The sequence below is a fragment of the Acanthaster planci genome, linkage group LG13 (genome assembly GCF_054643075.1).
Source record: "Acanthaster planci isolate LZ-2023a linkage group LG13, COTS_SCS, whole genome shotgun sequence".
In the NCBI taxonomy this organism is placed as follows: Eukaryota; Metazoa; Echinodermata; class Asteroidea; order Valvatida; family Acanthasteridae; genus Acanthaster; species Acanthaster planci.
Genome location: NC_141789.1, coordinates 15,218,571 through 15,233,756, shown reverse-complemented (window position 1 = coordinate 15,233,756; position 15,186 = coordinate 15,218,571). Strand labels below are relative to the sequence as shown.

General features: G+C 41.8%; 1 protein-coding gene across 2 annotated transcripts; it reads left to right on the top strand.

Annotated features, from left to right (window-relative positions):
- Positions 1-371: 371 nt before the first annotated feature.
- LOC110973957 (uncharacterized) lies at positions 372-11,206 on the top strand. Of its 2 annotated transcripts, XM_022225224.2 has the most exons (8): positions 372-527; positions 3,041-3,113; positions 5,436-5,576; positions 6,313-6,450; positions 7,275-7,409; positions 7,731-7,850; positions 8,400-8,510; positions 8,994-11,206. In XM_022225224.2, the coding sequence occupies exons 2-8, from the start codon at positions 3,059-3,061 to the stop codon at positions 10,049-10,051; spliced, it is 1,758 nt and encodes a 585-aa protein (XP_022080916.2). In that variant the 5' UTR covers positions 372-527; positions 3,041-3,058; the 3' UTR covers positions 10,052-11,206. The 2 variants fall into 2 exon arrangements, with proteins under 2 accessions (XP_022080916.2, XP_022080917.1); XM_022225225.2 differs by lacking the exon at positions 6,313-6,450.
- The last annotated feature ends 3,980 nt before the right edge of the window (positions 11,207-15,186 follow it).

Below are 15,186 nucleotides of genomic sequence, written 5' to 3'. Positions count from 1 at the left end.
AAGGAAAGGAGATTCTAATAACTTATCAAAGACTGGAAACTAACGCAACCATATTTGGCTGTGTTTCGTAAGGCGGTATAATTTTTCCATAATGTAATAATGGTCAAAGAATTTCCCGAAGAATTTGTTTTTAAGAAACAGTTTCGTTTCTTTGGCAACGGAGGTCGTGCGCCTTTGCACAAGCAGGTACGACGTGCGATTAGAAAGGAGAAAAAGACTCCGTCAAAAGAGAACAGATACCCAGTAAAGAATGAGCGGCATACGTCATTCGGCGTGGTCTCCCTCCGACAACAAAAGATACAAAGACTAGAGGCCGCCCTGGAATGCAAAGACCATCTCCCACAAAGAAGTGTTACGTAAGTTCGCTCGGAGATGTGGTTAATATAAAGTAACGCAACATCAACTGCGCCAGGGATAATCGCCAGAGCTAAGTAAGACAGGTGCAGGACTTCTGTCTCACATTCCCAGCACTTATATCCAGAAAAACACCTTCAGGGAAACTTACAGAGGAACGTTATATCTAAAAGGTAAGGAAGTTGTGTTTTGTTGGGCCAGCCTACCAGTGCGCTAAAAAATATCTGCATGTCGTGACATATGTTGCATTTGTCCGTTTCTTTAAAACGAATGTACATTTGGGCACAAATCAATTTTTTTCCAGAGGAAAGAAGGCGCTTTTCCATTTTCGACCTAATAATTAGTAATTACAAATATGTTCAACAAACAAAAACTTGGGTGTTAAATGTAACACCCCCGGTGTTATACCCCAACACTTTTCACTGGTGGTAAAAAATTTGGTGTTATTTGGTGTTACCCTCCAGTGCATTGTAACACTTATAGATGTGCAAAGTAACACCAGCAGTGTTAAAGTAACAACCTATGGTATGGCCATCTCATAGCACCAATAAGTGTTGATTTTAACACCTGAGTTTTTACTGTGAACAAACATGGCTCTGAGACTAAGAACAAAGAAGATACGTCGTTTGGTTTGCGATAGATAACATACAGCATGGTCACAAAGTCGTCAACCACAATACTCTTTGTGGTGAGGTGATTATTAGCTTAATGTTGTGGCTTAAGATTTCCTAATTCGTCACTTTCCCTATATAACTACGTTTTTCTAAACCTCGTCAAAACACATGAAAGCCGTCTTTTATACGTTGTATCTTATAACGCAAAACACGGTGTCATCCTTACACAATAAAATAATTCGCCGGTCTCGTCTGATCTGGTCTAAACCGGTTACGACTTAAAGATGCAGTCTTTTATAGGATTAGTCTGAACTGGTTTACCAGAGTCGCACCCACCAACATTTTTCTAGAGACTTGAGATGAGCACACGAGGAGCTCGATGTTTAAAGTGGATTGGAGAAAGACCAACCTGATACAGTCATCGAAACGACTCTAAAAAGCCTTAGTTTCAGGCGTCGCTCTCGACTTAAAACACTCGGCACGTGTGTTGTTGTCACAGTGGCAACAACTGCTTTGTTGTCAGTGAAAAAACTATGATTGAGTTATGTTTGTTAGTGACAAAATATTCGAAGACCAATAGTGCAAGATGGTATGGTCACTGGTCATGACAAGATCGTGGACTTGAAACGAGTCGTCGAGTTTGTCATACTGGCAAGATAAATAAATGTCTTTACAGACACATTGAAGTTCCCTCTGTTTGATCGATAAGACCAACGACAGCTCGGTTGTGGACAGTAGTGCACTGTACATAAATATACCGTAGGTTCGGGGCCCAAATCCCGTCCCGAGCGAGTTTGTGATTTTTATCTCAAGCCCTGGCAAAACACAGAACACGCAATACCAAATATCTGACTGATGAAGAGCAGAACGAACTATTCACACATGTCACGTTATGTTAGTCCGTTCTTATCTTCTTGCATGTAACGTGGATTAAGTGCGTCTGAAGTGTAAAATCAAATCTGTTTGGATCGACTTAACTCTGATCCAGTCTGATCTAGCCAGTTTGAATAGAGTTGAAAATACTGGTCTTTAATAGGATTGTGATTCTCATCGAAGATAGCGACGAGGATACATTTTCGATCTCGCACTATCGTTTCCCTTGGAAAACCATTTAAATTTTGAAAATTTTCGACAGTTGTTATATGTCTCCGATCTCCTACAATCGCAACTCTTCAGCAGACCTTTTGAAGTTTAATAATTTCTCAAACTTTCACACCTAATCCAAAATTGAAAGCATCACACTTTAAGCAATAAGGAAATTTAAAAGCAGATCGGTAACATAGATTTTAAAAAATAAAAAAAAAACCCTCGAATCAATAAAAAGGGATACAGGCATCTGCTTTCGGTAATGTAGGACGCATCGATGTTTCCAGAAATTCAATTTGTCTAGCACTGGATTTGGCAATATATCCATCTCATTCGTGCAGCTGAATGTTATCGGTTTTGGCGTGACATGGTTTATAATGATGTCCCGTGCTATTCATTGTCGAGTCGATCAAACCTTTATGGACGCTAACAATGTTTATCGTTTCCTCATTGGGGACTTAGCAGTAAGTCCGTCAGACCATGGAGGAAGGATAAAGATCCTTCCTTCATGGTCAGACACTAGGGGATTATTAGTAATCAACATCACATCTAAGAGTGGTCATTAAGATTAATGAAGGAAAACAAGATTCTCTCGTCATCTGGTTGAGGCTTGTGAATCTACTTGTACAAAATAGCAGCATCATTAAGGCGCCTTTCCATACGTACGTTTTTGGGTGCGTTGCATACATGTTGCGTTTATGCGTTTCACTTTCATGGACACGAAAATCAGCTCCATTAACACAGCACGCACTGCGTTCGGCCTTCGAAATCGCCCCGAGAGTGCTGCGATTTTGACAGATACGCAACGCTTGGCGCAAGTGTTGACGTGTTTAAACTAAATCGTATAAACTGCGTTATGTCGATTTTTTGTCTAGGCTGATCCTCCTTTCTGCAGCATTTGATAACTCTCACTAACCCTAACAAACAGAGAGCCACGCATCTCCGGGAAGTCTACTTGTGACTAAAGCCCCCTGTACTTTTCACAGGTTGTGGAGGAGGTTACAATGAAGGCACAGCTTACAATTCTCCTAGCTTTGGCAACAGCCGGCTACTCCTTTCGTAAGTATGCTGTAGTGTATTCTCAACACTTTTGGAAATTTAATTCCCAGTGTATTTGTGCGCGGTTGAACAAATTATTTAGTTGATCATTATCTAGCATTTTAAAAATTATGAACCTCATGAAATTTCGTTGAAATACAATTAAGTTGGAGGTCTGAAGTACAGAAACCCTGTTCCGAATTCAACTTCAGTGTTTAAGTTTTGTGCGCAGTGGAGCAAATATCAATGTAAGGAGTGCTCCCCTTCCATATTCTGCACAGGATTGCATACAAGTAGTTTCTTAATGACTGGTCGTGAGGAATAAATTCGTGCAATTTTGATGGAAAACGTGCATCCTGAGCTCTGAAAGTCAAATGTATTATTTGTTATTCTTGAACTCAGGTTCACTAACAGATCCCCATTCTAACCCCTTCAATCAGGCCTGACACTATTTCCGAAACAGGCACATTAACTAGATTCGACATCGTATGAAAATGAACAGGCCTTTATGTTAAATAAAGATATTTCTTTAAAACCGTTTTTTCCCGGTACGCTACTACACCACAGCTCGTCAACAACCATTTTTCTCATGCGCTGTCAGTGGAATTGTTGATATTTCATGCGACAGCAAAGTGTTAAATAGGTTTAACTTCGCGTTTACGGTAGCCACCGAGTTTTACAAAAACTGACGACAAACCTTGGGCCTATCGCGTTGCATCAAAATTTTGGTATTCCACACTTGTTCTTTAAATGAAGAAGTCTACTCAAGTTATTCGAAATCATCCAAAGAGCTGAAGAAGTTCCTCATTGTTAATGCCTCATTGTTAAGTGTGTGATCAACTCGTCGTGATTGACTTGTGATGTACTCGATTTACGCGATTGTTTGTAGTAAAGTCAGTTAAGGGCCTGCCGCGTTCTAGTCGTTTCTGAACAGTTGGCAGCAACAAGGTAAACAGAATAAAAAGGACCTTCATCAGCTGAATACCATGGCATTTCAGCCAAAAAGGAAAGATTCTTCCACTTGATCCTCCATTTATGACAAGGACATATTCCTTTTGGGTGTGAATGAAAACGAACTTCAAACCATGTTCAAACCAAATGAAGTTTGACAGTAAACCTTGGCAGAAACAACACGGCAGGGGCATACGGTCGGCCTTCGTTTTTCATGGCGTTGGTCTGTTAACCGGACAATTCGTCTAATTAGTATGTCACGAAGGAGATTTAGGTCAGAAGAACTGGTAGATTTCCTGGTGTTTGCTCAAGGAAATGCTCACTCTTACCTGTTGACCTTCTCATTGGACACAATCCCATTTCAGTATTGAATTGGAGACCATCACAAGACCTTTCGCAAGACCAGTCACAAATATAGCCTACGGCTTGAATTAAGAGATCTTGTGTTGGTCTGGGATGACGCGGTCTTGCGATGGTCACAAGTGGTCTCGACGACAATACTGGCTGATTGGCATGCACATGATGGATTTTAAGCATTATAACCAGAACTTAAGGCTGTATCCCATCATTTGCAAAAGAAAGGGATTCTGAAATTGGATAGTGCATTGACTCACGACACGCTCATCCTTCCGAAGAAATGGTGACAAATTATGCGAAACGATAAAGGGTGCACATGTACTGAATCGGTGATGAAACTGGAAAGTTATATTTAGAACCAGATGCCGGTAGTGGAATGATTTATGAGGCTTCAATTTCCTGAGGCTTGGCGTCTAAAGCGTATAGCTGTTGAGTTGCAAACAAAAAGTGTTCAGGATAAACGCCTACGCAAGCATGCCCGATATGAGAATGAAGCTCCGCTCGTTGGTATGAAAGGATCTTACAAACCACTTTCCTTTTCCGCAGTCTGCTTCGTTTACTGTCCAATCTTTTCAGAATGCGAATACAATAGCTGGGTGTCCTTCAAGGGATAAAGCCCGACTTCTGTGTCGGGGGTGGGGGGCTTACTGACTTCACCAATGCGAGTAACTTGTGCCAGTCTGGCTGCAGCTACGTAACTGGCAAACAAATTCTACAAAGCATGGTTTCTCTGAATGCAAACATACACTGAGCTCTGGATGCCATACTTTATAATTTGCGCTGACGTCACGAAAAGGCTTTATACACGTTATTTTGACGTGACGTCAAGCCGAGTTCGATGCGCTGCACACAAGTTACTGGCTGAAAACAGTAGCATCTTTCAAATACTTTCGCATGTGCTTCTCAATCCATAAAAAGACACAATTAGCTTCACAAACCATTGGAGACTATTCAAGATCCCGAACGTCTTTGTTGAACTTAATGAAAACATCACCCCACAATGATTTCTTCTTGACACCTGCCTTGGCTTCACAGCTTCTGGCAGCTCGACCGGCTCCGCATGTAACCCCAACCCTTGCTTCAACGGTGGCACCTGCATGGATATGGGAGTGATGTACATATGTGTCTGCGAAAGTGGATACCTTGGGGCACAGTGTGAAACTCGTGAAACTGCAGGTAAGTGGTACGACTGAGTTGTGCAATTCCTGCCAGTTCGGTACTCCGACAGCGCATGCTTAAAATGAAGCGCGTCCGAGGTCTGCCCAATCAGTACCGCCTTTCTCGGACTCAAGCGCATGCTTCGTTCTCGAATAGCCTTGATGTATATCGAACTGACTTTTTGACATGAACTTTATAAATGTCGCGAAATTTGGTATATTATGTCGAGGTTTGTATGAGACGTTACAATCCGCAAGGGAACCAGGACTGCAATCGAAATATCAGATGAAAAAAATGTGCAGCATCCGAGATAATGGGAAAATCCCAGGATGATATTCCAGGGAAAACTCAAGGAATCAGGTTGGGACTGTAAACTCGATTCATATGTCAGTCTGAATGTGATTCAAACCCGGGACACAAGGGTGGAAGGTTTTAAGAATGCTTCACCAAAATGACTTATACACACTGAAAAACTGCCTGGGCTACATTTTAACCCACGGGAGGGTGAAAACTGCCACTCTGCAAAATGGGTTGTTTAAATTAATTACTGGTTCATTTCTCACCCACAAATGAATTAAAATTAACCATATGTTTGTTAAAACAAACCAGAAATTAATTTTGCAGTTGGGTTGTTGCAGTTTTCACCCTTCCTTAGATTAAAATTTAACCCAGGAGTAATTTTTCAGTGCACAAAAGTAAATATCTTTGAATTCAATCCTCATTCAAAAGCAAAAAAAAAAAATTACCATTACAGTGGCTCTTGTAGATGAGGACCCGTGTGCGTCCAGTCCATGTCTTAACGATGGGCTGTGTTTTCGTCAGGATCGCTGGGGGACGAGCGATAGACTCTTTCGCTGCGTCTGTCGGAGAGATTTCACGGGCGCCCTCTGTGGTACGGCGTGGTATTTCTTCGGCTCACACTACATTTTCGCTTGTCACTAGATAGCGCCATGATGTCAGCACTTTTCTTCATCCACTTTCATTCATGTTCGTCATTGGTGATTTTTACTTATAGGCACTGGAGCATCATGGCAAAAGGGCACTCATCTAGTGTATGCACTTGCACGTTGGATGTATTTTCAAACACATCAGCCCCTTTCGAACATTCCACTGGCATGCTGACGTTTCACTCCATTCTCATCCATGAGAAACGCATTTGTAGCATCTTTCACGTAGTTTCTCGTCAATTCATGACTCCATTGTTTCTTCCCTTGCACTGTCGACCTTCAAAAGCGTTCTTTTCAATTTTTATCAGAGCGCTAATTTTACAGGTAGTTCATTTCGATAACAAATGTCAGAAGCAGCTTGTACATTTGATTCTGCTTGTAAATGTCTGGGTGTTCGAGTGCAATCTTCTTTGCAGATTAGCAATTTAAGTTAAGACACTTGTGTGGGAACCTTCATCAGCTCCTATTGCTGTGCCCTGAATTGACTGCGAATATGAAAGTTGAAAACAACACATGCCAGAAAAATTTGGTCCTCCATTTCCAAGTACGTGATGCATTTTACATGTCTCAATATGCACTCACTAACTTGCTACGCACAGGTTGCACCCGCTTTCCTCGGCTGATTGTGTTTTTCATGTATAAGCTCGTTCCTTGAGGAATGACTTGGCTGCACAAGACCACTGTCCCTTTCGAACATTTTGTCATCAACGCAACGACGAAGTATCCCTTTTCACTAATCTTTTTTGCATGGAATGTTACTTGCTAACAGATGCACAACTCGTCTCGTCGGCCTGTGACGTCAACCCGTGCCAGAACCAAGGATCTTGTGAACTCAATGCCGACTCGGAGTCTGGATACGTGTGTCGATGTGCCGACTTTTTCGGAGGAACGAATTGCGAAATAAGTAAGCAATGTCAAATCAAGTTGTATAGCTGTATATCTTTTTTTTGTCTGATAAGTTATTAGTTTGTGTGTGTGTGTCTCCAACACAAAACTCTTGTGACAATCGAACTGGAATGAACACATTGCCATCACCAGATGAGTAAAATTTAAAAAGATGTTATTCAGAACATTTTATAACATCCAGACCGCTACGGTTTTACTTCAGGTAGTCCTTTTATACATGCATCTGAGACTTGAATCGAGTAAAGAAGCTTAACAACCTCGACAAACGAGTCTTGGCTAGCATTATACCATTCCAACTCTCCTATTTGTGTTCTGACAGTGCCATGTGATCAGAATCCATGCCTCAACGGTGGTGATTGCTTTTCGGGATACAGGAACAGAGGTGACTTCATGTGCAGATGCCCAAGAGGCTTTAAAGGAGAACACTGTGAAGTCTCTGGTGAGTGTGGTGGTCTGATGTTCATATCCCCTCTGGTTTACTTCTTTATAAATGTACTTAATATATCATAAGTAAGCACCAAGTATGTTTTCCCGTGTGACTAGCTAACAAAAGTGGTCATGTTTGACATTTCCTGGTGAATTTGTAAGACAACTTAAACTGCCTGGGAGCTCTGATATTTTCCTGCACTATCATTGAATTTTTTGTCCTTAATACTGACGTCTTGACGTTTGACAAGATTTTGTCTACTCCTCAATGTTTTTCAAAGAACCTATCATAGGCCCCCTATATCAAATCAACCAACGTCACTTGAGCTGGCTATGTCTCTGGAGATTGTCTCGGGTATAAAATATAATCCTATATCAAGTTAAGTGGCTGAAGATGTTCACACCTCAAACAGGCATTTGGATAAAAATACTTCCAATGAAAAAATTGTCTTGTAGTATGTACTCTTTCTTGTCTACCAACTGTCCGGTAAAGTTGAAATCCCAGCACAAGAGTCTTACTCCAATTTGCTCCCTTTTCCTTTTTATTGGAACTATTTTACAGATCCATGCATGGACAATCCGTGTGGGGAAGGAAACTTGTGCATCCAGGGTACAGACAACAGCTTCAGCTGCATGTGCCCATGTGCCGCCGGAAGCACCTGCCAGAGCGAAGGTGAGCTGAACTCTGATCTTGTTGTCTACCGAGTCTACGCCGTTTACTGCTTGAAATTGCTAAGAGCTAGTTCGAGTGACGATTACTTGTCAACCACCTGTCTATTTTGCCTAGTGCCCGGGTAACCAGAGAAAATCGACAAGTGGTCGACCCATTGTCGCTGCTCGAACTTTCTCGAAACTGACAATAAACATATGACGTAGAACTTCTGGACATTCTTGCAAAGTGGAAAATAGCTGGGGTCTACTCTCGGTATAAGACGACATGCCTGTGATGGATTATAGCTGTGGACTTGTCCGGCAATCGATTGCACTTACCACCCTAAACTCATTTCAGATGTCTGAATATGCAAAAGTGGATTAAAAGTAATGTAGATGATGATGGTGTCTGTTCGATCAGTTTGTTAGCTCTTTGGGTTACAAGGACGGCTGGGTGGGCGTTGGTGTCATATTTGGCCATCTGTGTTATCTGATTATCCCATAGGGAATGCAGGGACAAGTGGAGGAGATACCGACAGTGGATCATCGGGAGCTGAGACTGGTGGTAATGGCGACAGCGGTGACAATGGCGACAGCGGTGACAATGGCGACAGCGGTGACAATGGTGACAGCGGTGGTAATGGCAACAGCGGAGACAGCAGTGGTACTGTTGATAACAGTGGGGGGAATACAATCCCTCAGGTTGGTGGGGGTGGGTTGAATGGGGGTTCAGGTGGAGGGTCTTCATCGGGTGGGCCTGAAGCTACCCTACCATGCACCCGTATGATGCAAGAAACAGGTAACTGCAGCAACCACGGGTACTGCGTTGAAGACAACACTGGGGCCACTTGCCGTTGTGATAATGGGTACCGTGGGCCAAGATGTGAGCAAGAGGATAGTGGCAATCCAGAGAGTGGTGGGAGTGGTCAATCGGGTGATTCTGGTTCCAGCGGTCAATCGGGTGATTCTAGTTCCAGTGGTCAATCGGGTGATTCTGGTTCCAGCGGTCAATCGGGTGATTCTAGTTCCAGTGGTCAATCGGGCGATTCTGGTTCCAGCAGTCAATCAGGTGATTCTGGTTCCAGTGGTCAATCTGGTGATTCTAGTTCCAGCGGTCAATCAGGGGATTCGGGGTCTAGTGGCACCGTTACCAGGCCGTGTGTTGAAATGATGGAACAAACCGAGTACTGTAACGGTCGCGGATACTGCGTTGAGGACGGTACCAGTGCATTCTGTCGTTGCTACAACGGCTTCCGAGGCTCCACCTGTCAGCTTGTGGATGATCCTAGTTCAGGAACCGCCTCGGACGGGGATTCTGGTAACACCGATACTGGTTCTGAGACTGGCTCAGGAAATACCCTACCTCAGGTCGGCCAAGGATCCGGTAGTGGTAGTCAAGGCTCGGGTTCTTTAAGGAATACCAAACCGTGCGTGGCTATGATGCGGGAGACAAATAACTGCACGAACAATCAAGGGTACTGTATTGAAGACATTCACGGTGCGCTGTGCTATTGCCATCGTGGCTTTCAAGGTGCTGTCTGTGATGAACGCACTGAAGGCTAAAGTTGCAGTCACAAGGAACTCAACTTTTACATATCATTAACACTGTCCTTGATGGTTACACCTGTGTCTATCGTTCGCTGTACATGTATTTAGTACTAATGCTTCACAGACATGGGGATGGGGGAGGGGCCTGCAGTTTTCATGTTAATGAAGAAATTGTATAATTTAATACATTGACATTATCTGGGAACAAATTAATCTAAGAAAGATTAGCCTATGAAATACAAGTACATGCAGATGTTATGCAAAAAAATGCTTAGGTTTGAAATGTTGCATGATAGATTGATATGAGATTTATATATGTACATCAAAAGTTATTGTGTTAAATTGGTGTTAATTTGATGTTCCTGGAAGCTATGATGGCCTAAATCATATCAAGGACCTAACCAAATGTGCCAACATATAGACTCCAAGGGTGTTAAGATTACACAACAGTGTTTGCAGTGAGTTAATGGAAAGGCCCCATGAAACGACTATGACGGGAATTAATTTTGCAGGATTCGACTTTTAGCTGGGTAATTGCTTTACCTTCACGAGGTAGAATTCTCTTCTAAACTTTCGCTAACACTAAGAAACTTGATTATTATTTGGGGTGGGGGGGTGCAGGAGATATGCCCTCCCGTCTTCAGCAGATGACGAACTTAAGTTCCAGGAACACTTTTTGGGCATATAGTTAACGAACAATTCTAACCAAAAATCATGCCTCTGCCTCTTCCGCGTCTTGTTTTGATTTTTAAAGTTTTAATTTCCCTGCCGGCAGGAAAGAAGTCTATAACTTTTTATATCATAGATGTTGTGTTCATTCTTTATGCGGTGTGGTAAAGGCATATATATGAATATTATTCTGTACTTCATACTAATCAGTTGGCATGTAAAATACGTACATCTATTAGTTAACAGTATAACATGTTAAATAAGAAATGGACTTTCATCTTACCTTTAAACTGAAGATAAATAAGTCCAAAGAAAACTTGACTGGGAGCCATTTATAAGATGGAACGTTATACTCCAGAGTGACTTTTCACTGCAAACTTCTGGAGTGTATGTAGTTGATGATACATGATGATTAATATGGAATAATGGTTCTTGCTTCTATTACTCTATGATTCAGAATAAAATATAGTAAAGACGCAAAAGATTGGTCAATAACTTGAATATAATTGTATTTGTGCTCATTTCGTCTCATGTTGTGTCTTGTTTGTGTGCTTGTTTCCAGTGTCGTCCACTGTTCGTTTCCTTATCTTCAACACACAGTACTTCATTATCAATCATATATTCCAGCCTCTTACTTAGAGGGAAGAAACAAGTGAGACCGATGTGTGAAACAACTGCAATTAACAGGTCGTTATGCCGTTCAGATTCACAAAATAACAAGTTCGCGGCGCTCCTGTGGTTAGCGCTCTTGACCTGGAAGCCGGAGGTCGTGAGTTCGAATCCCGACTTTAAAAAGTTTGAATTTTTTTTACACCTTTTCAAAACAGATAATTGATCAGTATATTTTGAGTCACGTGGTTACTAACTTGAATCCGTTTACAATTCGCATAGTAAATGCACATTGCCCATCAACAGTTACACCGCATTAGTCCATTCCGTGTCAGCACAGCTGAATCAATATTGTGAAACTACCTGCCTCTAGCCAAATTCTTTTTAGTTTTTTTTCAAAAAATACGCCGCAGCGGAGACCTTGACACACTTGATTAAGGCCGGCGAGTTAGCCTTTGTAAAAGGAGCGTTATGGTCCTGCTGTTGTCCCGTACAGATCCATGTCCCGCTGATAATTGCTTGTCATGGCGTACCAATTCATGAAGTGCAGTTACAATAGTGCCCGATCACAACAGCAGGCAAACACCAAGACCTAAACATTTGAACCGCCAGGCACCGGGAGTGACTTTACAAACTTCAGGGTGCAACATCAAGTTTGGCCCAAGTACATGTACATGTACTTCAAATAAGGCCATACGGTGGAATTTTTAAGTTCTCACAACTGTACCTTTCCATTCCATTTTATCTTGTAATTTTCCTGAGAAAAAGTACGAGTCATATTAAGGACGAAACCTCGTTGAATGTTGAAATATTTATCAGCACCAAATTCACAAGAGGTTTGGACATTTTGACATCCGAAGTTTCCTTTGGGTGACTCTTTCTGGTTTCAGTATACAGGACAAGTAGGCCTAGGTCACTAAGCAAACTTTTTCAATGAGCAAACTTTGATTCAGAATGAACAGAAACCCTCACAATTACTGACGTCTTCTTCTATTGATATTACATCAGGAAAAGCTTGAAACATGTTACCCTGTGCACTGTTTCAATTTGTGTAATAGGTGTATTTAATGTACGGTTTGAATTGCCAAATGGGTAACGATAATCTGTATTTTGTCATTTGCATGGGTACAATAAATGAGATTTGATTTTCGAATATTTAACAGGCATGTTTCAATAATACCTTTTTAAGAGATGTCGAGTAAATTCTCCACATTAAAGGTGGAAAAGGCTAAAAAAAATGTTCTCATTAAATGTGTCTCCCAAATTAATGTCGTGGACCCTACACAACAGAAACTATGTAACACTAAAGCTTGATATTCAGACTCCATAAGCTGTGCAATGCTTCAAGGACGCCTCGTATAATTAAGGGAACGAGTTTGAATAAGAGTATGGTTCTATGATTGCAAATATGGCCATACATCTAGGCCACCATCATCATGGCCAAATATGGCTATACATACATACATCATCATCATAGACAGATGGAGGAAGAAAAAGACAGGCAGACCGACTGCCCGACAGACAGGTCACATTCAACAAACCCAGCAACTAACTGAACCAGCAAGTGCGTCAGCAAACAGCGTGATGACGGAGACGCTAAAACTTCCATCTTGTGTACGTTCGTGCCAACTTCAAACTTCCACATTTCACCACAAAGCATCAAATTCCTTGTTCCAGTTTACAATGCACCGGCATACCTTTCGCGGTTTCTCTTGCGGATATTATCAAAGGTGTTAACGGAATATGGTTCGATGGACTTTCGCTTGCCATTTCTCACGCGGCGCACACTATCCATTGGGTAATATTAAAAGTAAAGCAAATTAAAGCCAAGTCATCGACAGCTTGTACTCAGACAATTAAATGCAAATCTTCATTTTGTTTCGTGAAGATGAAAGGTTTTAGCAGTGCGCGTAAGGGCAGGTAAACAAAGTTGCAGATAAATTCTTCCAGAATTCTTGCAGGTAGACAAGGACCTCAAAAGGATCACCAAGAAGATACGAATTATACAAGGAAAGACTGAAAGGGTTTCTATATTCAACATACAAATAAATCACCGAGGGACCTTAATTCTCAGGAGCTTACCCGTCACTAAAATACTTCCCCAAATGCTTTCGAAATTAGTGATTGGTTTGTTCAAGTTTAGATAGCCTACTTACAGAATTACCTTTGACCAGAATGGAGGGAATTCGACAGAAAGTCCGGAGAACTTCATGGATGTCCTAAAAATCACACAAAAGTAGCAAACAATAGGGTCTACAGACTCTTTCTCACACAACCATGAATATACTAAGGTATTTTATTGGTTGAAAAAAACCGATCCGGCTTGAACGGTGGGTTGTTCATTAAAACGTTACAATGGCAGGGCGTGGTGAAATAACACGGTGGGGCCAGGGTTGCTTTGGCCTTGAATTTGGAACGGTTGGAGTTTTTCAATGATGAACAGGAAAACGTGAGGTTCACTTGCCAGGCACCTGTATTTCTAAAGATTTGATTTTGATCAGGTTGTCGGATTATACAGGCGCTTGTCCAAGAAGACAGACACAGATGCATCTTCAAAACTGCTCGGAAATCAAACAACCCTCCAAACTAACATTGATTTGATAATGTCCTTAAAAATCAACACATCGCTCCTTTGGTGAAGATCCTGATATAACTGACAATTCAGATAATGGAAAGGCGGTGACTGAGGGGATACACAGAGAGAGTAAGAACGTCACGACATAGGAGACGCAGTATATTTCAATGGTTACTAAAGAGCTCTGTAAGAAAACTACGGGTGCAGTGTCCCAATTCAAGGAAAATTCTCCGCCAGACAGAGACGCACAAAAAGTACTCCCCCCCAGAGATTGTTTCGAAAAGAGGGGTCTGTTTGGGCCAAGAAATGGTGGGATTGTGTCAGTATGGCCCAGGATCATCTCTGTAGATTCAGGGGCACCCATCTGGGGGCAAAGCAGACAAAAATGGGATTGAAAATTAGTCAGAAGAGCCCCAGGAAGGTGAGGGATGTCATTTGAAAAATGGCCGCTGGGAGGGCTTGGAAATATTCACTTTTTGGGGGGTGAGTTTGTTTTGGGCGGATAATTAAAAAATTCATTGGTTACCTACTAAAAATTGAAAATCAAATGAAATCTGAAGGACCAAACAACACATTATTTTTTGTTTGAGAGGACTCAGGGACTTAAGTTGCCTGCTATGGGGTTCCAAACTTGGTTGATTTTACACTATTTTCAAAGGAGCTTGAATTGGTTCAGTGCACCCTACATGAAAACAGGTGCACGGCAGGCTGTGTTGGCGTGCGCGGACCTCGATGAACTTGTGATACGTGCACATAAGCACGGTCAACCTCGGTGGACTTTTCACACCGACAATGGAAGACGAAATAATTATGCCATGTGACCACCACAGCAAACTAGCAAAGATAATGATGACGTAGGTCAGCGGAGGGACAACTTGTTTCAGAACTGGAAGATCCCCGTCATCAGTATTAAACCTATATACATGTATCGTGTTATCGCGTAGAGAGTTATTTACTGAGGCAAATGAAATCAAAGGAAATGAACAGATTGTTACTGAAGAAAGAAAACCTAGGAATTTTTGAATAAGGGGTGTTACTGATGTCATGACAGAAATACGCCAAACATGTGTTAACGCCTCATCAAATTTCGAGGCAGCAAGATACCTGAAGGCACAACCACAGATCGGTGCAATATTCCCCTTGCCAGTTTGATTCAACCAGTCCCTTACCTTGAAAAGATAAAAAGTGAAAGGGTGTGCGTACGTGTACGTCACAATAGCACGAGAGAGAGGGGGGGTATTGACAATATAATAAAGGGGTCTTTTCATGAAAAGAATTTTTGCTTTTGTAAAGGACC